Genomic DNA, 25247 nt, shown 5'->3' on the forward strand with positions numbered 1-25247 from the left:
ATTTTTTACTTGTTTCATGAGTGTCTTCTTTACATATTTCTCTCCTCAGAAAAAATCTCGCAAGAAGATCTGTATCCTGGTGCTTGTCCTGTCAGTGATTATTGTAATCTTTGGATTTATTTTGTGGCTAGTTAATAAATGAAGTGATTGCTTCCAGCCTTCTCCCGCTGAGCTGTTTCAAGGGCAAGTGCTTGTTGGAGTCTTGCCAGAACAAACTGATCATAAGAAAAGAGAATACACCAGAATGTCTTGTAATAATTTAGTTAGAAACTAACTACTAACTAGTCCTTGGAATTAGTGACCTATGGAGACAGTATTTATCAATTTGTGTATACATTTTATTGATTTCTCAAATTAAGAATTAATTTATGTGGATTTTCTTTTCTCTTGTATTCTGATTGCTCATCATCCCAAGTGTTTACTTAAAATTCCATTCTAGATATTCTTGTTTTGGTAGGATAACACTACAGTCTTGTAATATTGTCTTTTTATGTATATACAAGATTTACCTTTTTACTAGCAACTGAGATAGAATTACTTTCGGTCACCTAGCACATTGGAGTTTGTCAGAAACTGTATAATAAGCCAGCAATTTTTATTATTTAACATTTTAATTTGAATTTCTAAGAAGCCTGTTCCCTATATGCTTTGAAAAATTTTGGCGATGTATTTAACTAGAGAGTAAAAAATTGCACATGTGATCCAGATTAAATGAGAAGTAATGATTTGAGCTGGCCAGCTATTGGGGATATGTGTTAATCTGGGTTTAAAGTTTATTACTTGTTAGTATCATTGACTGCAGTTCATCCATATATACGCTAAACCATCTTGTCCCCTTTTGAAGAGGTTAATTTAATTAACATTATGATGCTCTGTGGCGTTCCTCTCCCACCTGTCTGTATAGAATGGGAGAAGTAGACAAAGCATGCTTTTGGAAAGCAAATAGGAATTGTTTGGAATGATTTAATCTTTTGTTGTTGTTGCTCAGTTGTGGTTGTACATTCCTGGTAAATGATGACTGTTGCCATCAAAAGGCTGCCCCCTACCCTAATAAGGTTTGCTGGGCATTTGGTGGCAGGGAAATTTTAAAAGCTAGACTGAAGTTGGTTTAAAATTTAGTCCTGTGAACTGGCAAGAAAGCAAAGAAAAGGTTCTTTTTTTGTAAATAATATTGGTTTGGAATAGTGATGTTAGAATTACCCTAATTTATGAACAAGAGGTTAATCTCTCCATGCATAGTTTTAGACCAAAAAAAATGTTTCAATAAAAGATTGCTGTCTTGTAATATAAATGTTGTCCACTCCCCTTTTTCACAGGTCCAGGGAAGTTACAGGGGAAGTAATTTTTTTAGGTTCTCAATAAATGTGAATTGGGCCAACAATTTCAGTTCATCCTTTAGTGAATTAGAGGATTTGGCTGGGTATATTTATATTTACTTCTTCCATTCCTTTTAATGTTACTTAATCTTCTTTTCCTAAAATAATGTGAACAGCAGGGAAACAAGGGCTAAATACTTAAGTTTCTTTGCACTCTTGCATCATTTCACCCTTATAATACAAATAAACATTTTAAAAGCTTCTATTATAAGTTTCTATGCGTTAACATCCTAATGCAGTAGATATCGGATGATGTGCTGTCCAGAGAAAAACTGAGACCTGCAAGAAAACTGGAGATCAGGTGAGGATTGGTTTGGGGGTGGAAGAGGCCCTTTCCTTGAAGAACAGAATAGAGCTGTTGGGGTGTCACAGAGGCCTAGGCAGCAGCTTCGGAGCTAATTCATTGGTTCTACAATCACTGCCCCTTCAGCTCTAAATTATACTTGGACCTGAATACATCATTTATAACACTCCGGGCAAGAAAAAAAAAGGCTTGATTGTAAAAAACAAAACACTTTTCAGTTTGGGTTAAATGAAGCCACCATAGTTCTGTTCTATAATACTATGTAATCCCATGGTGGTGTGGTAATAGTAATCATGGGTCTCAAATATGACCTTGGCCTAGAATTGCAATGGCCTGGAACTTGCCACCAAGAGGTTCTGCTAAATGGGCCTAACAAACCTGTCCACAGAATCATCCTTATCTGTGCTTCATCCACCTTGAGGGCACCATGGTTTAGGGCAGTGATGTTCTTAACTATGTCTTCACATTAGAAACAAAAAAATACTGATATTTCAGTACCCCTGCCACAAGATTCTAATTTAGTTAGCGGGGGTTATAGCTTGGATATAGGGGCTTTTAAAGCTCCAGATAATTCTCAGATATAACCATGGTTGAAAACCATTGGTTTGGAGGTCAAAAACTAGACTGGGGTACAGAAGGCCTGGAGAATCTTAATTCTCTCGTTTACTCACTATAGATATTTGAACAAGTTACTTAACCCATAGGCCCCAAGTGTCCTCAGTTGCTCTTTTATAGCTTTAAATTCTCTGATTATAAGGATCACAAGGGTTTAGTCTGAACATACAAATTCTGTTTGTGTCTGTATTCCTTTCCTTTTCTCTTTCTCCCTTTCTCCTTTCTTTATGGAAAGTTTTCTCTTCAAGTGAATTAAAACTGTAGTGCTGTAGTATAGGGTAGAGTAGAAGTGTCATGCGGGCCACTTCCTCTGTGAATATTCGAGAACAAGAACTTGTTAGCTGCTAGATCTGTGCTCCCTGAACAGGTTTTGTTTTGTTAAGGAGTGGAGATACACTCCCTTGTACCACTAGCAAAAATATCAAAATGAAATTATGCTTCAGTCAGTGCACATTAAAACACCTTGAGCCTTCTCCCTTCAGTTTTTTTTTTTTTTTTTTTTCCCCCTTCTTCTGTTCAGAGGCAGTTCTCAGTCATGGAAATGAAACTTACTTTTGGTCACTAAATGCAGACCAGAACCCAACTCAGTGTTAGATAGAACTCAATTTCTAGGAGTAGGAATCACCTGCTTCCTCCCTGCTTTTCTAAGCATGTTTAGGGTATCCCAAGGTTTCAAAGAATTTTTCAGTATTGCTTTCCAGCACTATGAATTACAACTACTTCAGAATCTCCATCTTGCCAGGGAATAGCTTGAAAGATTTTGATTCTAACCCTTGATCTGCTTTTAGGTCAACTGAGGAGTTCATTTGAATCCTTATCCAAAATGAAATTTGATTGACAAAATAGTACTTAATTTTTAAAAGAGATAAAGTTGGATAGGACTCTGATAATGTGGGACTCTGATTGAGGACCAAATTTTTACAGTCCATGGAGAAATGAGAAAAATAATGTTAGTAGGCTTTTTAAAGTGCCATCTTTGAGCTAATGGCATCACTTTTTAAAAAGATTATGAAAATGAAAAGGTGGTGATGTTAGGTCACAGTCTTCATTTAAAAATCTTAGTTGGCAAAATAAAAGTTGATGCTGCTGTAGTATTTTCTTTTTCTCCTAGTCCATGACGTCTCTAATGTCTGAATCACTCATCTAGACTAGCCCCATCGCTTTACAGCTGAAGAAGCTGAGGCCAAGGATGGTGGTCTGCTGTAGGAATTTAAAGGCTCGTGGAAGTGCTCTCCTTGGTCATTTGTGGGGTGATATTGAAGCCCTTACTACAGACAATTCACTATGCTAAACATTTTACATTTATCATCTTATAGCCACAAAACCATTGAAGAGATGTATTTTTCTTGTCCTATTTTTATGGATTAGGAAACTGAGGCGTAGTAAGTGGCCTGGCCAAGGGCACACAGTTTAGGAGCAGTGGCGCCAGGATCTGATCTCAAGCACACAGACTTCAAAACCAGACCTTTAGACCTATACACTGTCTCTGTTCATCATTAATACAAACTGTCCTTCCACCACCTCTTTCACAAAGCTTTAACAATCCGGAGTAATGGCAATTTCTATTCACTTTTCATGAACATCTTTTCTTTTCTTAGCACCTTGTAAATTTTTTGTTCACCATCCGGTTAAATGAAGTTTCCTGATGTACCATCTCTATACAAACAATTTTTTTTTTCAGTGTCTCCATCTGATCATTCATATCAAAGATGTTCTAAGGAAGTTTTTTTTTTTTATTTCAGTATATTCCTTATGTCTTTAGATTCTATTCTAAGGAAGTCTCAAAGTCTAAGAAACTAATCTTTTTTGAGATACCAAAACCCATTGGCAGCTAGTCTATCAGTCTTTACATTTCAAAAGGTTCACCTCCTAGACTGCTGTCCTCTAGTTTGCATCTGTACTGACATCATTGGTACCCAAACAAAGAGCATTTTGCTTTATAAGGCCTAGGTAAGTGTGCCATTACATCACATCAGCGGTCAGTGTGAATATTAGCTGTGCTGAAGACAGGGGAAATGGCCAAGGAATAAAGAATTATAAGGGTAAGAATATAGTTTTAGTTTTCTTGGGTGTATATTCAGCATTATAAGGGATTAAATAATGGACCACCCATGGAAGCTGAGAAATTGAAAGAAAGCTGACATGTTATTAAGGTCACTGACAGCTAGAAATGCCTTCAGTACCACCTCATGCCTGAAAAGGGCATAGGACCTCAAAGGCCCACACAATCTCTCCAGATAAAAGTACCTTCTCTTTTCTGTTATACTCAAAACACTTGAGACAATTTAATTCTTTTTAAGAATCAAGTCCTTGTGCTCAAAGAAGGAAGCTATAGCCTGTTTCCCTGAAACCAAGTTTAGAACTATTGGCCTAGTCTATCTTTGGAATCACAGGCCTGGAAAAGGGTTATATTAACCCGTTCATTAGATAAGTGATCTGAGGGAATTCCCTAGCAGTCCAGTGGTTAGGACTTGGTGCTTTCACTGCTGTGGCCCCGGGTTCAATCCCTGGTGAGGAAACTAAGATCCTGAAAGCCACACATGCAGCCCCCCCCCCAAAAAAAGAAGTGATCTGACCAGTTAACATCCTTGCTGGATGAGTTTATTGTGCTTTTGAAGACCAGTGGAACATGTGATTCTCCTAACAGTTGATCATTTTAAATTCTAAGTTAATATGCTACAGTTAAATCTTGATGCCTGGAGATGTCACCCAGGGCAAAATCTTTTGAACAGGTTGATGTTAGATTTAAAATCTAGAGGACCAGTAGTAGGGAATCAGGACAAGAACTCCACCATAGAAAGAGATAATCTGCTGTGCAATGCCTCTTTATAGGTGAACAGTAATTTTGCATTTGGTTTCCTTAAAAGAAAAAAACAGGTTGGATAATCCTCTCATGTTTTCCACAAAACTGAAAAAGTGCTGGGCTTCAGTTGCATGCTAATAAAATAAATATAATCATATCAACATCAAAGTGTGAGAGAGAGTGATGATTCAAGAGCATGGGCTTTGGCCTCATACAGATTTAGGTTTGAATCCCACTCGTTCTAGCGTGATTCTGGGCAATTCAGTCTCTCTGAGCCTCCCCTCAGGGATCATAATACCTATTTCAAAGAGAGTTTTAAGGATTAAATGAGATGATCCATATAGACTAAATTCTTGCCCAAATAAGCACTCAGTAGACATATGCCAGTACTCTTGCCTGGAAAATCCCATGGATGGAGGAGCCTGGTGGGCTACAGTCCATGGGGTCGCTAAGAGTTGGAAACGACTGAGCGACTTCACTTTCACTTTTCATTTTCATGCATTGGAGAAGGAAATGGCAACCCACTCCAGGGTTGTTGCCTGGAGAATCCCAGGGACGGGGGAGCCTGGTGGGCTGCTGTCTATGGGGTCACACAGAGTCGGACACGACTGAAGCGACTTAGCAGCAGCATTAGACATAAGCCATTACAACCAGAAGCCCTGCTGATGATCTTTCACCCAGCTGTTGGACAAAAGCAGACCTGTATCCTGTCTTCGTTATACAATCTAGTCACTATGACCAAAATTTTAAAATCCAAAGAGGCCTCCACTTGATTAAATAACCTTTTTCAGTCATGCGTTTTGATGATCTGGACGCCTGCCATCTGGTTGGATCCGTCCCTGGCTGTTTGTCTATAGAGTTTACACGACCCCGAAAGGTAGCTTCTCAGGACCATTAGAGGAGACACAGCAGACCGGTGTTTTTCCAATCCCTAAGCCCTATACCCTCTAGCTTCTCTCCATCTTGGGAGTCAAAAGGCTGACGGTGCGAGCCCAGGGCAAGGGTGGCATCACAAGACTTCAGAGCCTGGGAGCGTCTTTGCAAAAAGAACGTAGAGGGAAACCGAACCCCTCCCTACGAGCCCATTTTCCTCAGACAACTGCCGGCCGAGAGAAGCCCTGGCCTCCGGGGAAGGTCAACTCTCTCAAACCCTGAAAAACACCTCTAAACGGGATCCCAGTGTCCACCGCTACTACAGCGCCCTGTGCGTCGGTGCGTGCGTGCGTGCGTGGGTGTGTGTGTGCGCGCGCGCGCAGACGCACAGGTCGCTGGGAAGCCGCCTCTCCCCCCTCTGGGTCTTCCAGTTTCCCAGCGTGCTTCGGGCCCGCCAAATGGGAGGGGGAGACGCAAGATGGCGGCAGCCGCGAACTCCGGCTCCAGCCTCCCGCTGTTCGACTGCCCGACCTGGTGAGTGGCGGGGCGACCAGCGCTGGAGTGGCCAGGCCTGCGCTGGCCTGTGCCGGCCGGGCGGCTGATTTCTCGCAGCGAGCCGAACGGCCCAAACATCTTAGGACTGACAGAGGGAGAAGTGTCCGTCGGGCCGGGCGGCGTGTGGAGGAACCTGGAGCTTGGAGCCCGGGCCCAGAAACCGAGGAAACCCAGAGTTGGGGGCTCTGAGGCGCTGGCTTAGGGAGCCCCTCGGGAAGTCAGCCGGCTGCCGGGGCGCTTCGGGGCCTTGGTCTCGAACTTACCCCAACTCCTGACTGAGTGCCTGGTGCTCTTGTGGAGCCCGGTACCTGCCCCCCGCTTTCTGTCCCGAGCGCGCGCGAGCTAGCTTCCTGGCCCCGATCCCCTTTCAGAGCCTCGCATCCCGCGGTTGTTACTGCAGCCTGGTGCGGCCCTTGCCTATCTCTCGCTGACTGGGAGCTCCCTGAGGGCAGGAACAGCTCTGACCTACTCCTGTGCTCTTAGCCACCAGCGCGAAGTCGGGCACCAGAGGGCATCCTTGCTTGTTAGGATGAACCCCTTTCCTCCCTTCTCAAGTTCTTGGGAATAATGGAATAATTTTAGTCTTTGAGTGGAGTACACGATTAATTATATAAATTGCCCGGTAAGGCGACCCATCCGAGTTAGAGCTGTGTCTGCTCGTCACAGTGTATTGTTTGTGTGTGTTACTCTCTGGCTCCGTTATATTGAATCCCTCAAGGGCTGCCTAATGTATCTGTAGAGTCACAGTTCCTAGGCCTGAGCCAGACACATAGTAGGAGTTCAGAAAGCATATTTTGGATGTAACTTGGCTTTCCCTGGTTTCCAGACAAAATGGGCTTTTGTCCAATGCACTGTCCTCCCAGCAACCACCATATAGGAGTTGGGTCAGGCTTGTGAGATGACTATGTTGTATCTTCAGCTAGATGTAAATGGATGCATTTGTGTTTGTGTGTGTGTGCACGCAACGCGTGCGTAGATGTTGGGACTCTGGTAAGATTGTTCTTCAAACTTCAGAGGAGCAAACACAGGAAACAAGGGAATGTGTAGCTATTTTCTGGGTCCCTCTGCACTTCTGTAACGCAGAGCTGCTCCAGTCTGCAAATTGTGTCCATTTCGGTTCCTTGCCACATTGATTTCAGAATATTTACTTATGTCTTCTAACTATAAGTTTACTGGGCCAGGATAGTAAATTTATAGTTAGAAGAGACTGTATAAGATCACTTATCATTTCCTTAACGTCTGGTGTGCACCAGACATTGTGTTAGGTGCTTTGACATATATTTGTCTCCCTTGGATGGTATGATTATAGGAGTATAGAGAAAAGTTCCCTTATACATGCCACTGTAGAATGACCTGTTCAAAGTTAACAAATATCTCTTGTATTTATTGGTACCTGGTTTCATGGCATAGTTTTGGATTGCCCTAACTGCCTAAATTACATATCTGGTTTGACCTCAGTTCAGGACAATACCCTCTGTTTCTTCTGTGATGAGTCTACCTTGATCAGCCCCAGACACCAACTGATTTATTCTACCGTTGTATGGTAATTATTGGTAGTGGCAAATCTTAGGCTCAAACTCAAAGTGACCAGACAACTCCGACTATAGTACTTGAATTATCTGTGCTGCTTTCTCTCCAAGGTAGATAATTCAGTGTTAAAATACAGGTTTCTTTGGTGCTGCTCTAAATACAGATCCCCTGAAATATGTTTTAGAGCAGTTGAATCACTGGGGAGGTAAGTGTCAAATGCAGAAAGGAGCTATAATAACAGTAAAGTAGATGACATTTCTGCTTGAACATGAACTAATTATAGGCTGGTAAGAGAGCTCCAGTGTTGAATGGGATAATGATTGTAAATGGCATTTACAAACTCACCCTGAAAATATTTTTTCACTGTTACTTTTCAGGGCAGGTAAACCCCCTCCTGGTTTACATCTGGATGTAGTCAAAGGAGACAAGCTAATTGAGGTATGGAAATACACGTCTTCCCTTTTTTCCCCACCACACTAAAGATTCTTGCCAGTGACTCACTTTTCCACCCCCTCTCCTGTGCTTTGTTTTCCAGCAATGCTACTTTTGTTCATCCTGATTTTTTTTCCATTAAAAGCACATAGTGATAAAACACATGCCAATGTGTATCTCCACAGATACTCAGTTTTTTTGTGACTTCTCTTACCTTCCAAATGAAGGGTTTTAATAGATCATGGGCCTGTAGGCCTCAGTGAAACTGGATGCCCTATAACTTGGTGAATTCCTTCTCTCTGAGTATGTGGAATTGTGTGGAAGGTGCAAGATCTGCAATAATTAAAGAAAGTGAATTATATAGATTGAATTCAGCTTTTAAATTGCTTTTATGACATTCAAGCTAGAAGATAATAAACTAAGACACATGTTCAAAAAAGAGAATGGAAATGGTGATGAAATTCATTCATTCATTTAAACATTTACTGAGTGCTTATTATGTGCCAGTCTTTGTGCTCGGCATAGGGAATACAGCAGTGAACAAAATGAACATGGTTCCTGTTTTCAAAGAAATCATCTGGTGGGAAAGACAGAACCAAACAAAAATTTACATGATTATAATCAAAGTAAGTACTATAAAGAACAACTGTAGCAGAATTCTAGCTTTTCTCCAAGTTTCTAGAATGAAAACCACATAGAACTGCAAGAGAACACGAGTTTTGTTTAGCTATTAGGTTGTGTGGATTTTTTTTTTAATTCTTTTGTTGCCATTTATTTACCAAGAAATGGGGATTAAGCCCACTGTGGCCATCGAGTTGTGAGTCTCCATGTCTTCAACCAATTTTAGGTTTGCTTGCTCAGATAACATTTTAAGTTCAAGGCCCTATTGTTGAGTGCAGTTATTTTTCTTTGGTGTATATAGTAAAAACATTGCACTCCATAATGAAAACTGTCTGTGAGATCTCCTGAAGGCTGTTGTATAAATACATTGTTTTCACCTTCAGGATGTTGTAGTGATACATGTATTTTGCAAAACATTAAGGCAGAAGTTGTGATTAATTCATCAAGCCCTTAGCCAGTCAGTTAGAACCACTTTGTCTTGGGTTCTTCTGTCTTAAAGGTTACAAAATATCAGGATTATTCAAGGGAATAATTTAGCTAAAATGTCTTCTTTTTTTTTTTTAAACTATAAACTGTTCCACACATATAAAATGTTGCTGAATAGACATACAGAAATCTATTTTTTTAACCAGAATATAATAAATCTTTAATTTGAAATAGGGAGAAACAGTAAGGAGCTTTAAGAAACTTTAAGGATAATATCATAATTCTTTTGAGAAATAATATATATTTTCAAAGCACTCTCAACTTGTCAAACATCCCTCTGATTACTGGTTTCCATTAACTGGTAATGTCTTTCAGTGCTCTTAGGTATGCTGAGTTGCCACAAAGGTGTCATGTTACAATCCATAGGTATCGCTGTGTTGTTTCTGAGAGAAATAGACTCCAAATCTGCTTATTATTTAAGGATTTAGGCAGCACTTGATACTAACCGAGCTATCTATGTCCAAGCCTTATGTCAGAGGCCTGTGATGTGTTGTGATAGCTGGGTTTAAGAAGTGCAATATTAAAACAAAAGCCATGAGTCTTTTAAGCCCAGGGTGTAAAGATACACTCTGAGTTATAACTCAGAGGCACAACTGGATAATGGTATTAGCCATAGCTAGTTAAGCAGTTGTGGTTTAGTGACTACTGAAGGGCCAGTGCATCATTCACCTGGACAGAAGAAGCAAATTGTCTTAGAATTCACTCATTTTCTTGCTTCTGAGGCATACTGTTTTTTTCCTCTACATTTTCACACTTCTGTAATTGAGATACCTTTAATTGTGAATGTGCATATTTAATTTGGAGGCTTTTTCTCTTTCTTCTCTAAACACCTAAATCTCTGGTATTGACACCTTGTGGTGGTGGTGTTTAGTTGCTAAGTTGTGTCCAACTCTTTTGTGACCCCATGGATTGTAGCCCACCAGGCTCCTGTGTCCTTGGCATTTCACAGGCAAGAATACTGAAGTGGGTTGCCATTTCCTTCTCCAGCGATCTTCCCAACCCAGGGATCAAACTTGTGTCTCCTGCATTGGTATGTGGATTCTTTACCACTGAGCCACCAGGGAAGCTGGGAATCATAGAAAGGTGATCAATTTTGTATTAGAACCCAAGAGCTGGTGGTCTTATGACTGTTTAAGTCCAGCTTGTGAGTTCTGTGGTTAGCAAATTTAAGTTTGTGAAGACATCATGTATGTGCATATAGATACGAATGGGAAATGCATCTATGAGATTCAACTTGCATAGATATTACCTAGAGAAAATAACATGTTGACATTTTAGGGCTCTCACAATTCTAAAGCAATATCTTATTTTTAACCCAAGTCTTAATATTTGGGTCTAAGCAGGCATGGGATGATTGTGGGATTGAGCTGTCAGACTGTTGTTAAATCTTGATGCCCCCTAGCACTAGGGGCCTGGAACAAGCTCTCCCAGCAGCAAGTGGGCTCTGCTGGACAGAGTTTCCCAAAGGTGACCCCCATCCCTTTGAGCCTTAACGTATAAGCTGGCAAGTAACTGGGTAAGTGTTTAAAAAAAAATTAAGATTATGACCTATACTACTTGTTCACTCCTTAAATGTTTTTTGCCATATGGTAGATTTTTTGATGCAGGAAGAGTGAAGAAAATATATAGTGGTTATAAAAGCTTAGACTGTGTGAAATCAGACCTGAATTTGTAATCCAGTTTATAAATATCTAGCAGTGTGAACTTGCATATATTAATTAATTTCTTTATGCCTCACTGTTCCTATCTATAAATATAGGAATAATAGTACCTCCTTGCCTCACAGAGTGGCTGTAAAGATGAAATGACATAGCATAAAACTCACAGCACAATGTGTGCACTTAAGTACTCAGCAGTTGTTAACTGTTACCAGCATGTGAGGTGCATTTCTGGTTTTGTAAGAACACTGAAGCACAGGGGAGAATAGCAGCCCACCGTGAGTTCAGTGACATAGCCAGGAACGAAAAATAAGCCTCTTGATTCCTAGCCTGGTACCATCCTAATTTGACTGTACTTCCTTGCTCAGCTTTGTGCTGTCTTCTCTCAGGGATTTTAGAAGGAGCATAGTGTGAAATGTGAACTAGAGCTTAGTGAGACATTCTGTTTAAAGAAAAAAAAACAGGGAATTCCCTGGCATTCCTGGTTAGGGATCGGCGCTTTTACTGCCAAGGGCACGGGTTCAGTCACTGGTCTGGGAACTAAGATCCTACAAGCCACTTGGTGCAGATAAAAATAAAAACTGTAAAGGAACAACATAATATATATGAATGAGGGTTATTTTTCAAAGGCTCAAATTGTAGACCTTAAGAACTGAATGAAGTGTTAGCAAAAATTTAACCTACGGTCCTTCATCTGTGACAGCCCAGTCCACAACCAGTATGTTGGAAAAGCTTTACTGATCTAGGATTAAAAGAAAAAGACAGTGTAGTGAGTTTTTCATAAAGCTAAATTCAACTCAAAGAGTGACCCTTTATCCTTTTCCTCCCTGCTTTTTTGTTAAAATGACCTTTCTTTTATAAAATGATTGGTGACAATTTTAAAAGAAAGTTCTTTTTTGGCAAAATAAAAGTTAACAGTGCTACGTCAGCCCCTGCAATTTTTAAAATAACAGTTTGCTGCTCTGCAACATCCTCTTTTCTGCTATTATATTGAGACATTATATAGTTCTATTTTTTCCAGTTCCACAGGAGTGGTTAGAAACATTTTGGAGTTCTTCTCAGAATTATTTCAGACCCATGGCACTGTTGTTTAGAATATTAGCGTTGCAAGTTATTCATACCTGAATTTAAATCCCACATCTGCTAGTTAACCAGCCTGACTGCCTTGAATGACTAGATTCATCTCTCTGAATTTATTTTCTTATGTTTAATAATAAAGGTGATAAGCTTCCCTGGTGGCTCAGACGGTAAAGAATCTGCCTGCAATGCAGGAGACCCCAGTTCGATCCCTGGGTCGGGAAGATTCCCTGGAGCAGGTAATGGCAACCCACTCCAGTATTCTTGCCTGGAGAATTCCATGGACAGAGGAGCCTGACGGGTTACAGTCCATGGGGTTGCAAAGAGTCGGACACAACTGAGCAACTAACATTTTGACTTTCTATAATAAATGTGATACTTAGTTCACAGACTTGTTTTGAGGATTAGATGAGATAATGCTTAAAATGCCTAGCAAAAAATAGCCCTTCAATAAATGTAAATCTGTACAATCCAGTTTCCGTAGTGTTGTGGTTATCACGTTCGCCTCACAATAAATGTAAATCTGTACGTTCTCTTCCCTCAAACCTGGAAAATCTTTGCCCTATGAAGTCATACCATATTTGGACAAAGCAAGTACTCATTTAGAGTTAACTCTGAGTAATGCTTTTTTGTGCCAAAATGAAATGGGGCCATAAAGGTAGATCTAGAGGCTCATACAGTGATGTCTAATGTAATTCTGATTTCAAGGGGGTTCCAAAAATATTTTGGGGCTCTGGCAGCATGATTAGCATATAGGTAAGTGTTTATACCTCCCTTCCTTTGCGAACCAGTTGATAATCTTCATTTGAATATGTATTTTTCTGAAAAGAGGTCTTATTCCTTTATAGGCATGCCTTAGGTTTTTATTTCCTGCTCAACCTAAAGTTAAGTGAAATCTTAAATTTACAATGAAAAGAAGACAACCTCTCTTGCAGGCCATTTACATCTAATAGGATTAGGGAAAGTTCTTTTCATTTCGGCACTCAACATTTGACCACTGTATTTGGGGATAATCATTGCCAACCCCCAAAAATGTTAGTAAATTTTTCTGAGCTCTTTATCTTGAAGAATAATAGGAAATATATATACATATACATACGTATATATATATTTTTACTTTGACAAGGAATTTTATGTTAATATGCTCTACTTTTATTGGAAGACTTTGCTAAACCCTGTTGAAACCAGCTTTAAGTAGTATTTTATATTTATTTAGAAACTGATTATCGATGAGAAGAAGTATTACTTATTTGGGCGAAACCCTGATTTGTGCGACTTCACAATTGACCACCAGTCTTGCTCTCGGGTCCATGCTGCCTTGGTCTACCACAAGCATCTGAAGAGAGTTTTCCTTATAGATCTCAACAGTAGTAAGTAACTCATATCCCATCCCATTTTACACATTCCCTTTTGGGCAGTGTGGAGATGCTCTTTGGGTTCTTCAGATTTGAAATTGTGTTTTATTGTTCATCAAAGAAGTTTATGTTTGGTTTTTGAATAAGTCCTCCATTCCTGTGGTATTTCCTATTTTACTGAAGTAATTGATGAGTGGAGAGAGAAGAAGATTTTAGGGAGTACTTTCCTGAAGAGACTAATAGGTATAGAGAGAACAAAAAAACACCTAGGAACTAGGGAATGTGTTTATAGGCCCCTGTGAGATTGTGATCCAGTTTAAGCAGAAGCTGTGGTTAGCTCCATTAATGTAGCAGAGTTGTGGGTACAGGACATTAAAAAAAATCCTTATTTTGAGCAAGTTCATTTTTTATAATAGGTTCTTTATCTCAGCTACATTTTGCTTTGACTATTACTACTAATATCAATTTTAATTCTCTGAGCACACCCTAACTATAAGATTTTCAAGTTTGTCAGAGATAATCTCAGAAATGCAATTGAAACTTGATTACATGAGGCCTTGAAGTTTGTTCATTTTCACCTGTGTATAATTAATTGCAGCATGGAACGTAAAGGATCTCCTTCCTGGGTTGATTGTGTTTTACTCCTTTTCCCCCTCCCCATACACATGCACACATTACCCCAGTATGGTTATGATGGTTTTTGGAGAGCCTTGTCTCATAAGTTCAGTTCAGTTCAGTCGCTCAGTCGTGTCCAACTCTTTGCGACCCCATGAATCGCAGCACGCCAGGCCTCCCTGTCCATCATCAACTCCCGGAGTTCACTCAGACTCACTTACTTGAAAATTTATGTCATCTTTTTTCTCCATTTCATAATATGCAGAATGTAGACATGGAAAAATATCCAGACTCTCCAGTAGGATTTTTGGCCTACCTTGCCATTGGTATTGCACGTGTTTCAGCCAGCCTCATTTCTTATCCTGGGGAATCCCCAAGTATGACTGCTACCAGTCCAGCAGTTCCTGTATTCCTTAGGCTTGGGGCTGGAGAGGTCAGACTGCAGCAGTTCCTGTCCTCCTCCTTGCGGGGAATGGCTTTTGCTGGGTTGGAGCCTTTCCTGCTGGACCCAGAATGGAGTCAGTCTGGCAGCAGAGAAACTTGTTATGTGGGGTAACAGCAGCTCTGTAGATGTGTAAGAAATCCACTGTAGTGATAAAGGATTCAGTGAAGGAGTTTCCTTTTCAGTGTGACTCATGACAAGGGATGCAAAGTGGACCCAATGCCATTTCTGTTTTAAAAAGCAAAACTGATGTGCTGGCAGAAGCTTCTCTTCTGCAACTCAGGTTTGTTTTTTGTTTGTTTTTTTCTTTTCCTCTCTTACGTTTCTGATTTGGTTATTCCCAGCACACGGCACTTTCTTGGGTCACATTCGGTTGGAGCCTCACAAGCCTCAGCAAATTCCCATCGACTCCACGGTCTCATTTGGTGCATCCACACGGGCATACACTCTCCGTGAGAAGCCTCAGACATTGCCATCAGCTGTGAAAGGAGATGAGAAGATGGGTGGAGAGGATGATGAACTCAAGGGCTTACTGGGGCTTCCCGAGGAGGAGACGGAACTTGATGTAATTCTATTGTCTGTGTCATTGTTACGTCTTGGAGACTCTGGTTTTTGCAGTATGTAGCTGTTCTGTGTAGCTTGAAATCCAGTGACTTAGCAGCTGGAGGTTTTCTTGAACAGAGTGATAAGCCTTTGCCACTTTGCCAGTGTGGTGTGGCCCTTGGAAATCTGCATTGTGTGGGTTTGGTTAAATATATCCAGGGCTGACTAACCAGTAGACCCTTATGGTTGTCTTGGGCACCTTTGCTGCATGTTAGAAGCCAGGCTGGGAGTTACATTTCTTAAGAGCTATACTATCCAATGCAGTAGCCACTAACCACATTCCAAGTACTCAAGAGTCACATGTAGCTAGTGACTAACCATACTAAATAGCTCTGATAGAAAACATTTCTATCATCCAGAAAGTTTGTTTGAACAGCACTGGCTTACAGAGATTGAAGCTTTCATTCATTTATGTAGCTTTTTTGGATACCATCCAGTCAGCCCAAGAATCTTCTGAGTAGAACTAGACTGCTTTTGCTCTGGACCTGGCTGCCCTGAATTGTACAAGATTTGACTTTGATGTGTTAAGGTTTTCCTTGTCTAGAGTTGACCCCAGTAGTTGGTGGTGTAGCTTTTGTCTTCACATGTCTGTCACTGTATTGGTGTGACTGGTCTATCCAGGTAGATCAAATGCCTGCCTGTCCGTAACCACCCACACACATTTACTCTTCTTGTATACAGAGGCAGTTTCCCAAATCTTAGGAAGAAAAAAGCACAGTAGAAATCTTACAACTCAGAAGTTACTTGGTTGTAAATAAGTAGCCTTATGGCCAGGGGCCTGGCTGGCAGTCCCTCTTGCCCATTCTTTTCCAGGCTGCTTCCATGCCTCCTCCTGTATCTCTAGGTCTTGTTCTCAAGACATTTGGGATGTCTCAAACTGCAGCGCAGATTGAAATAAGTCCAAGGGATTGAAAAGAGGCAGGCAGCAGTGCTGAGGCCAGGTTAATCACTGAGATGGATGGATAGTTATGAATAGAAATGGGGCCAGACAGGGATGGGGAGTGACAAAATATTAATGCCAAATATTCAGTGCACTGGCAGCGTCCTAGCTAGTTTTAAAGGAGCGAGCTACTGGGAAAGAAACTGTCAGTTTTTCTTTCTCATCTGTTTTGTTACTTAAAACAGTTCTTGAATTTCTTCCCAGTCGCATTCTTTTAATTCTCAGCATGAAGACACGAAAACCTTCTTCAAAAAACCCCTAAACCTCAATTCAAGGGTTTTTGCACAGATGTCTTGTTTTCAGCTCAAGGTCCTTTATCCCCTTTTGAATATCACTGCCTCACTGGTCACTGAAGATGTTCCACATTCTGTCAAATGAGTCTTGCTGGTATTAGCTATTTAGGGACAGTAATCTTTTCTGGATGCAAAAGAGAATTTCATCTATGTGAAGAGGTCAAGGTTAGCTCCTAATCCCTTCCTGCTCTTTGTTTGTTAATATTCTCCTTCAAATTCCTTGTGTACTCATTCCTGTCTTTCCTGTGTGAACTCTGGCCCAGAACCTGACAGAATTCAACACTGCCCACAACAAGCGGATTTCCACTCTCACCATTGAGGAGGGGAATCTGGACATTCAGAGACCAAAGAGGAAGAGGAAGAACTCACGGGTGACCTTTAGTGAGGATGATGAGATCATCAACCCAGGTGAGATGTCTTCCTGGTTTTTTCTGATGAAAAGGCTGTGATCCTAGAGAGTAGTTTACACAACCTGTAGGTCAGTTGTTTCTCAACAAGGTTTAGAATAACAGGTGCTATATTCAGGGGAGATATTTTTGTACAGTACAGGCATACTTTGGAGATATTGTGGGTTTGGTTCAAGAATTTCAGTAAAGCAAGTCACACACAGTTTCTGATTTCCCAGTACATGTGAAAGTTATGTTTACACTACGCTGTAGTCTGTTAAGTGTGTGGTAGCATCACGTCTAAAAAGACAATGTACATACCTTAATTTAAAAAAATACTTTGTTATTAAAAAACACCAGCCATCATCTGAACCTTCAGCAAGTTGTAATCTTTTTACAATAGTGACAAGGATCACTGGTCATAGATCACTGTAGGGAAGTCGCTCAGTCGTGTCCGACTCTTCGCAACCCCGTGGACTGCAGCCTACCAGGCTCCTCCATCCATGGGATTTTCCAGGCAAGAGTACTGGAGTGGGGTTCCATCGCCTTCTCCGACTATAACAACTGTAATAATAATGGAAAAGTTTGAAACGTGAGAATTACCAAAATGTAACACAGAGCTAGGAAGTGAGTGAATGCTGTTGGGAAAATTGCACTGAAATACTTACTCGATGCAGGATTCCTTCAAATTTATCGATACAAAAAACTCAGTGTCTGTGAAGTACAATAAAACAAACTATGCTTTTTCATTGATGGAGTGCCCTGAACACTCAAGCATTATCCAGTTGCAGTGTGAAAGAAGTAGCTAGAGCAAGGCCCCATACAATTCAGTATATAGAGCATGGCTGTAGTTCTCCTTTGCTGATGCAGTATCATAGCAGAGTTTAAGTATAGGTTAGAGCAGACACTGTTGTCTTCCTGGGGATCTGTGTATGACTGATAACTCTTAAAATTGGACAACTTACTGCCACTATTAACTGCACGGAAGACTTGCCTTTTTAAGGCTATAACTTCTACTAAAATACTAAATGTGTTTTGTAGTCTTAAGGGAGAAGGAGACTCCCAGCTATAGACAGTGGTCCCTGAATGCTGGGAAATGTGCATGAAGGAGAGCATATTGGGGGGAGGCACCCTGAGGGTGGGTGTTTGCAAGGCTGACCTTCAGGAGGAAGGAGTGGGTGAAACCAGAGCCTGTGAGTAGCAAGTATTTGGCTTGGCATTAAAAGCAACAACAAATCCTTATATTTAGAAGAAGAATTAAAAGAATTCCTGTGAAAGATTGGAGCATTCATTCTAGTGACTTTTGTTCACTTTCTGATGATGTGTGAAGTGGAATGAATAACTTGTCAAAGTAGTGAATGCCCAAGGGAAATGGCCAGTCAGGAGCTGAATGACTGATCTAGAAAGTTTATTTCTGGATGCCAGATAAGAGTTTCTAGGGGTTGGACTTAGAAATCTGTAGTTTTAATAAGCTCTTATTTGTACTGATAAACAGCCTACAGTATGGGAATGACTGAACTAGATAATTCATTAAGTCTTGAAGACCTGGGGTCTGATATGTTCTGTTTTTTCTCTTGAAAATTATTGTGGAACTTCTCTGGTGGTCCAGTGGTTAAGACTCTCTGCTCCTAATGCAGGGGGCATGGGTTCAGTATCTGGTCAGGAAACTAAGATCTCACATGCCACATGGTGCAGCTAAAAAGAAAAAGAAGAAAGTTATTGTCCTGGAACTTTATGAAGGCAGTATGTTCAGGGAGAGTGTGGCAGAGTGTTTAAGAGCGTGGGCTCAGATCAGAGGGCCTGGGTGTGAAATTCACATCTCTGCTTGGTAGCTCTGTGACCCTCTGGCCAAGTGACATATCAGAGTTCTGGCCCCACAGGATTGATGGGGAGATTAAATGATTAAGTGAAAATACCTCAGATATGTGCTCGGCACTCAGTTCAGGTCAGTCACTCAGTCGTGTCTGACTCTTTGCGATCCCATGGACTGCAGCACACCAGGCTTTCCTGTCCGTTACCAACTCCCAGAGATTGCTCAGACTTAGGTCCGTCGAGTTGATGATGCCATCCAACCATCTCATCCTCTGGCATCCCCTTCTCCTCCTGCCTTCAATCTTTCCCAGCATCAGGATCTTTTCCAATGAGTCAGTTCTTCACATCAGGTGGCTGAAGTATTGGAGCTTCGGCTTCAGCATCAGTCCTTCCAGTGAATATTCAGGACTGATTTCCTTTAGGATGGACTGGTTTGATCTTGCACTCCAAGGGACTCTCAAGAGTCTTCTCCAACACCACAGTTCAAAAGCATCAATTCTTTGGCGCTCAGCTTTCTTTATAGTCCAACTCTCACATCCATACATGACTACTGGAAAAACCATAGCTTTGTCTTTTGTTGGTAAAGTAAATGTCTCTCCTTTTTAATATGCTCTCTAGGTTTGTCATAGCTTTTCTTCCAAGGAGCAAGTGTCTTTTAATTTCATGGCTGCAGTCACCATCTGCAGTGATTTTTGGAGCCCAGGAAAATAAAGTCTGTCACTGTTTCCATTGTTTCCCCATCTATTTGCCATAAAGTGATGGGACTGGATGCCATGATCTTCCTTTTTTGAATGTAGAGTTTTAAATCCAGCTTTTTCACTCTCCTCTTTCACTTTCATCAAGAGGCTGTTCCTCTTTGCTTTCTTCCATAAGGTGGTGTCATCTGCACATCTGAGGTTATTGATATTTCTCCCAGCAATCTTGATTCCAGCTTGTGCTTCATCCAGGCACTCAGTAGCTCTTGATAAATGTTAGCCATTATCCCAGTCATCATCTGCCAGCCCTTTTGCATTTACCTGTGCAGACTTTCCTATACCAGAAGTAGACCTGGCAAGGAACTTCTTGGTAGATCTTCCAGGAGCAGAGATTTCCTGCAGTGGATAGACTCCCTCTTCAGGAGTCGAATAGCTCGAGAATGAGGAAAGGGTGAGAGGACCGAACACCGTTCAGCCAGCACAGGACAGGGTCTCCTCGATGGCCTCGTCCTCACTTCCACAGGCCTGTTGTGTTCGTGGGGCACATACCCTGTTAGCCATGCCTCTTGGGCTCCAGTTGCTCTTGCATTTCATTTAGCTTTCCTGAAGGGCTGATTGGAACAGGGCTCCTATGGTAATGAGAGAAAATAAGGGTGCCTTTTTTTTAGAGACCTTGTCTCCTTCCTGATGAGCCTGGGTACCTTTTCCTCTTTCCTTTTCCGTATAGAAGCTGTTCATTCGTTTGTTCATTGAACAACAATTGTTTGTGTACGTAATTCCAGGATATATTCTTTAGAGGCATCCTAATATGTGAAAAGCCAAACTTAAATAAACCAGGGGCTCTTCAGTTAAATAAGGAATACTTTATATCCCAAAGGGACTCACAGGAGTGTTTCTTTAAATAGCAAACACCTTCAATGCATTAAAATAAGGTGTACAATGTCTGCTAGAGAAACAACTCCTTTCCTACCACTGTATTAAGATAAAAGGGCCAGGGAGTTGTTTTTTCTAGTAATGATAGTAAGTCTGTGCTTGCCTGTTTCCCCACACTTCGTCTTAAGTGAGGAAGCTGTTCATTCTAGGTCATCCAACCCAGTGTCCCGTCTGTGCTCCAAGATCACTACTTTCATACTTCTCTTGAAGCACCTCCATTGTATTGTGACCCATCTGGCTTTACAGCTGTGAGCTCCTTAAAGACAGGACCGTGTTTTGCTCTTTATTTCCCTGCCTTCTGTCTAATAAATGAGAGACTGATTGCAAGCATGTTACCTGACCTTAGTGCTTTCTTCTGGCAGAGTGAATGAATGAAGCTAGAAGCTTTGTAGGGTGCAGTAGTGTGTGTGTAAGCTGTGAAAAGCTCTCCCGCCCTGCCAGGGCAGGGGCTTCAGATCTTTTAGTGAGTCTTCCTTGTACAGACATGCATTGGAGATATTATGGGTTCCGTTCCAGACCACTTCAAAAAAGCAAATGTCAAAGCAAGTCACGCAGATTTGTTTGGTTTGCCAGTGCATATGTAAGTTACATTTACAAGTGTACAATAGCATTATGTCTAAAAAGTAGCATTATATCTAAAAAAAAAAAACCATGTCCTTGTTTCTTTACAATGCTTTAAATACTTTATTGCTAAAAAATGCAAACTATCATCTGACAATGCAGGGTTGCCACCAACCTTCAATTTTAAAAAAAAACCCTGCAATATCTGCAAAGCACAGTAAAGTGAGACACAGTACAGCGAGGTATGCCTGTGTACAGGTGTTCAGCTCGAAAGGCAAAGTTAAGTTGGAAGCCCTGGGTGTGAATCCTTATTTTGTTTTTCGCTTATGAGCAGGTGTTAGCAAAGTACGTGGTGTGTGACCTCTTGAGGTGTCCCTCTTTTATTACTAACATGAGATTGATGATGTCTGCTTTTTTTTTTAATCTCCCCTCAGAAGAGGGAAGTATGTGGAATGGGAAAGTGGTCTAGAGCACAGGCCTGTTTCTGGCTGCTGAGATTTGTATCCTGGCTCCTCTCTGGCGAGGTGACTGGGCCTGTCATTTTCCTCCTCCAAGCCTGAGATTGTTTTCTCATCTGTTATATGCTTACTCTAGTGGTACTTAGCTCATAGGGTTGTTGTGAGGATTGAACACATACCCAGCAAACACTTGAAGTGTTGGCTGTATTTTACTGTTTTAATATGAGTTATTGTGATGACTGTTGACACTGAGCCGTGTGACGTTAATCCTCCCGGTTGATTACTGAATTAACCTGCCCTCATGTCTTTTTGCAGAGGATGTGGATCCCTCGGTTGGTCGCTTTCGGAACATGGTGCAGACTGCAGTGGTCCCAGTCAAGGTAGGAGGCATGTTTGAAATGTTTTATCGTCTGGGTTAAAAACCCACTCTTCCATGTGTAGGCTTAATTTTAAAACACGTTCTTTGCTCCTTTCTTGTTTTTCATACTGTGGGAATACTTTTACCCCATCTGTGTGTCGGGATCCTGGAGTGCCATAGAGAAACTACAGGTGACGAGCCAGCTTAATGCTGCATGTAAATTATGATGTGATGCAAGTCTGTAAATTTACCTCTCAGTGGGGTAGGGTGCAGAGAGACCCACCTTTCTTTAGCCTTCCCTTCTTAACTCAGAGTACGCTGTTAGGCAAAGAGGAGGCATAGTTGCCTTCTGCATGGCATCTCTGGCTTTTGCCATGGCTTTATTTTGTGAACAAGAATGACACAGATAGGAAAGCCAGCTCACGTTGGGTTAGGTTTAAAGATAGCTCTATTGAAGAACCAAGAAGTGGAAGCTACAGAGATGTTCTGAGTGCTCAACACATGGAGAACTACCTGACAGCCAGGGCTCCAAAAGGGAACAATGGCCCCTGGAAGCAGATCCCTGTTGGCAGAGGTGTTCAAATGGTGATTGGAAGATGCTGGTCAGAGCTGCTAGAGAGAGTTGGTTTTTTTTCTAATCTTCAGAATATATTAGATCAAGAAATGAGTCAAGTTTCTGGTTAGTCTTTGTTTCAGGAAGATCTTTCATTGAACTTTAGTGCAATGTGAAAAACTACAAGATGAAATTTTTTCATACAACTCCATACAATTTGTGCCACATTTCCCCTTGAGTACCTTTCTCTTCTTTCTTCTTCCTTTGGAATTTTCTGCTGTCTATTTCCCCCCAGAAAATAAAAATTAGAATACTTGCAACCATCTGTTAATCACCTTTGTTTCCTAAAAGGGCATTTTAACATCAAAAACAGAGAGAGAGAGAGGCATGACCTTAGGGTAAAGAATAGTCACTTAAACTGGATAAGTCTTACTTTATGAAAAGTTCACACACTGGCCTCATTTTTCTTGGTTTGACATAGGATGGTGAACAGTTTGTGTGGAGCAGTGTTTGGGAGCCACACGTTAGATGACCACTGTAAGGTCTCCTCAGGCCCTGAGATTTGAGGACAGTGAGATGGGTTGTTTGGGAAACAACCGAGTTAGAGGTTCAGGGGCCTGTCCCAGTTTTTCTAGGACTGCAGTAGAAGAACCTAACAGCACTCTTCTGTCTTACCTCTGTCTCCTCTGTAAACCACAGAAGAAGCGGGTGGAGGGCCCTGGCTCCCTGGGCCTGGAGGAATCCGGGAGCAGGCGCATGCAGAACTTTGCCTTCAGTGGAGGACTCTACGGGGGCCTGCCCCCCACGCACAGTGAAGCTGGCTCCCAGCCACACGGCATCCATGGGACAGCACTCATTGGTGGCTTGCCCATGCCATACCCGAACCTTGCTCCTGATGTGGACTTGACCCCTGTTGTGCCATCAGCAGTGAACATGAACCCTGCACCAAACCCTGCCGTCTATAACCCCGAAGCTGTCAACGAACCCAAGAAGAAGAAATACGCAAAAGAGGCGTGGCCGGGCAAGAAGCCCACACCTTCCTTACTGATTTGATATTTTTGGTCATGGAGGAGGGTGGGATTGGGTGGGAATGGGGTGGAAGGGTGATGGGGGGAGCTAATGAACTAGGGAGAAAAACTTTTCATGTGTGCAGTATCGTCTTTCAGAATGTCTCCTGGGGTCCTAACCATGTAATATTAAAACGGGGGGTGAGGTTGAAATATCCCAGAAAGACCTGTCTTCAGAACACTTTCATTGCAGAGAAATGTTTCATATATCCTTTTAAATAGATTGCCCTGGCTTTTCCCCAGGCTTTCCTTTTCTCCTTTTTTCTTTTCTCCCTCTTTCTAGGGTCATTTTTCTTTAAGGTCACGTACCCCAGGGAGAGACTCTAGGCCCTCAGGTTGAATCCAGAGCTGTGGGGGTGACAGAAGCCCCTCCAGCCTTGTGGGTCCAGTAGCCTAATTTATACCTACTATCCCTGCAAGTCCAGGTAGCAGAAGGGTTGCCACGGATTCCAGGTTGCTTAACAAGAGGGTTTAAAATTCTCCAGTTAAGCTAAGATTTAAACTCAAAAGTGTTTTCCTGGGTCAGTGGTTTTGAGGTCCAGCAGTTAGGCTTTTCTCTTTTGTCCTTTCTGTTCGAATGAGAACATTTTGATTTTTCATCTGACCAGTGCCATAGACACGGGTTGATAGTTTTAAACTTACAGTATTGTTTGAACTTTACCTGTTTTTCTTGTCAAATCTGAGTACTTGCAGAAGTTTCTCACTTGATTTCAGGGTACTGTCCTCTACTCTCTAAGGTATTACTTTCCTTTTTGAGTGTGTTATGAAGGCAATTTTTAAAGGATATGACCAGTTAGAGCAATTCTAATTAAAAAGGAAAAGATTTTTACTTTGAAGTAACGGATGTCTCTAAGAGGACATTTTTAGATGATGGTTCGGAGGCTCTTTCCCCCACTCGACCCAGAGCTCCAAGACTAGAAGACCTGGCTAACAAACATAGGAGACGAAGGTAGGACACATTGATAAGAGCTTTGTACAGAGATTTGTACATTTGTGTAATAGGCCTTTTCACGCTTTATGTGTAGCTTTTTACCTGTAACCTTTATTACATTGTAAATTAAATGTAACTTTTGTCATTCTGGTGCAGTTTGTGATTCAGTTGCCATCACCTACTTCCACTGCCATGAGGGAATATTTGTCAGAGGTACAGCTGTCAGGCTTGGGAGGTGACGCTGTGTCCCCGTTTTATTACCACAAATAAAGATGCCCCCTGATGAATTGGAAATTCTAATTAGAGATTCCAGTCCCCTGATGAAGCCTCACTGAGCAAAGTGGGTTAAGACAAAGACGGGTGTCCTTGTGCCAGTGTAACCACCACCCTCTGGCTGCAGCTGCGTGCATTTGTGCTACAGCTCAGGAAGCACAGGAGTGAAAGCAAGCGAAGTTGAGGGTGTTTAGAGGGGATTTCAGCTGGAGTTTGAACTGGATGGATGTGTCTTGCATACTAGAACACTGTGCAGCAAGTGGACTTTGTGTATGGTGAGACAAAGTATGTGACTTTGTGATGAAAACGCCAACAAGGTTCCAAATCCCTTAGGTTGAGAGTGTGGACTCACAGCAGGAGCAGCCTGGTAAAAGGAACAGAGATCTATAAAATCACAGCTAGGCAGAAGTTTAACTTCTCTGCCGGCTCCCGTAACGATGACTGTCCTCATCTTATGAGGACACCTTCCTGTCGTCACAGCAAAGGTTACTATTAGTGCTGGTTAAAAATCAGTCGTTGAGCACCTGCCTACTGTCAAGCAACCATCTGCAGCATTTATTTAATTTTAATAGCCCTAAGGAATACTGTTTTTATCCCTGTTTTACAGATGAGAAAACAGGCTTCTGATTTCATGTAGTGAAG

General features: G+C 41.6%; 2 protein-coding genes and 1 non-coding gene across 5 annotated transcripts in view; all 3 read left to right on the forward strand.

Annotated features, from left to right (window-relative positions):
* STX12 (syntaxin 12) overlaps window positions 1–1291 on the forward strand; it is a 35576-nt gene extending 34285 nt beyond the window's left edge. For both annotated transcript variants that reach the window (XM_086331002.1, XM_086331009.1), the window contains exon 9: window positions 50–1291. In XM_086331002.1, coding sequence (XP_086187128.1) covers window positions 50–142 — 93 coding nt within the window. In that variant the 3' untranslated portion in view covers window positions 143–1291. The remainder of the gene's footprint in view (window positions 1–49) is intronic.
* Window positions 1292–6427: 5136 nt separating this feature from the next.
* On the forward strand, window positions 6428–24477 carry PPP1R8 (protein phosphatase 1 regulatory subunit 8). Of its 2 annotated transcripts, XM_086330976.1 has the most exons (8): window positions 6428–6505; window positions 8434–8494; window positions 10545–10625; window positions 13547–13700; window positions 15087–15307; window positions 16842–16986; window positions 21739–21803; window positions 23034–24477. In XM_086330976.1, the coding sequence occupies exons 1-8, from the start codon at window positions 6450–6452 to the stop codon at window positions 23385–23387; spliced, it is 1137 nt and encodes a 378-aa protein (XP_086187102.1). In that variant the 5' UTR covers window positions 6428–6449; the 3' UTR covers window positions 23388–24477. The 2 variants fall into 2 exon arrangements, with proteins under 2 accessions (XP_086187102.1, XP_086187113.1); XM_086330987.1 differs by lacking the exon at window positions 10545–10625.
* Window positions 10025–10190, forward strand: LOC147377498 (small Cajal body-specific RNA 1). Its single transcript, XR_015153922.1, has one exon.
* Window positions 24478–25247: the final 770 nt, after the last annotated feature.

Source organism: Bos grunniens, chromosome 2, assembly GCF_055505025.1.
Source record: "Bos grunniens cultivar Pamir isolate PY7600 chromosome 2, Bosgru_T2T1.0, whole genome shotgun sequence".
NCBI classification, from domain to species: domain Eukaryota; kingdom Metazoa; phylum Chordata; class Mammalia; order Artiodactyla; family Bovidae; genus Bos; species Bos grunniens.

Coding starts and splice junctions, on each gene's coding strand:
- PPP1R8 (XM_086330976.1), top strand. CDS start 6,450: ATGGCGGCAGCCGCGAACTCCGGCTCCAGCCTCCCGCTGTTCGACTGC. Junction 6,506..8,433: donor CTGTTCGACTGCCCGACCTG/GTGAGTGGCGGG, acceptor GTTACTTTTCAG/GGCAGGTAAACCCCCTCCTG. Junction 16,987..21,738: donor TGATGAGATCATCAACCCAG/GTGAGATGTCTT, acceptor GTCTTTTTGCAG/AGGATGTGGATCCCTCGGTT.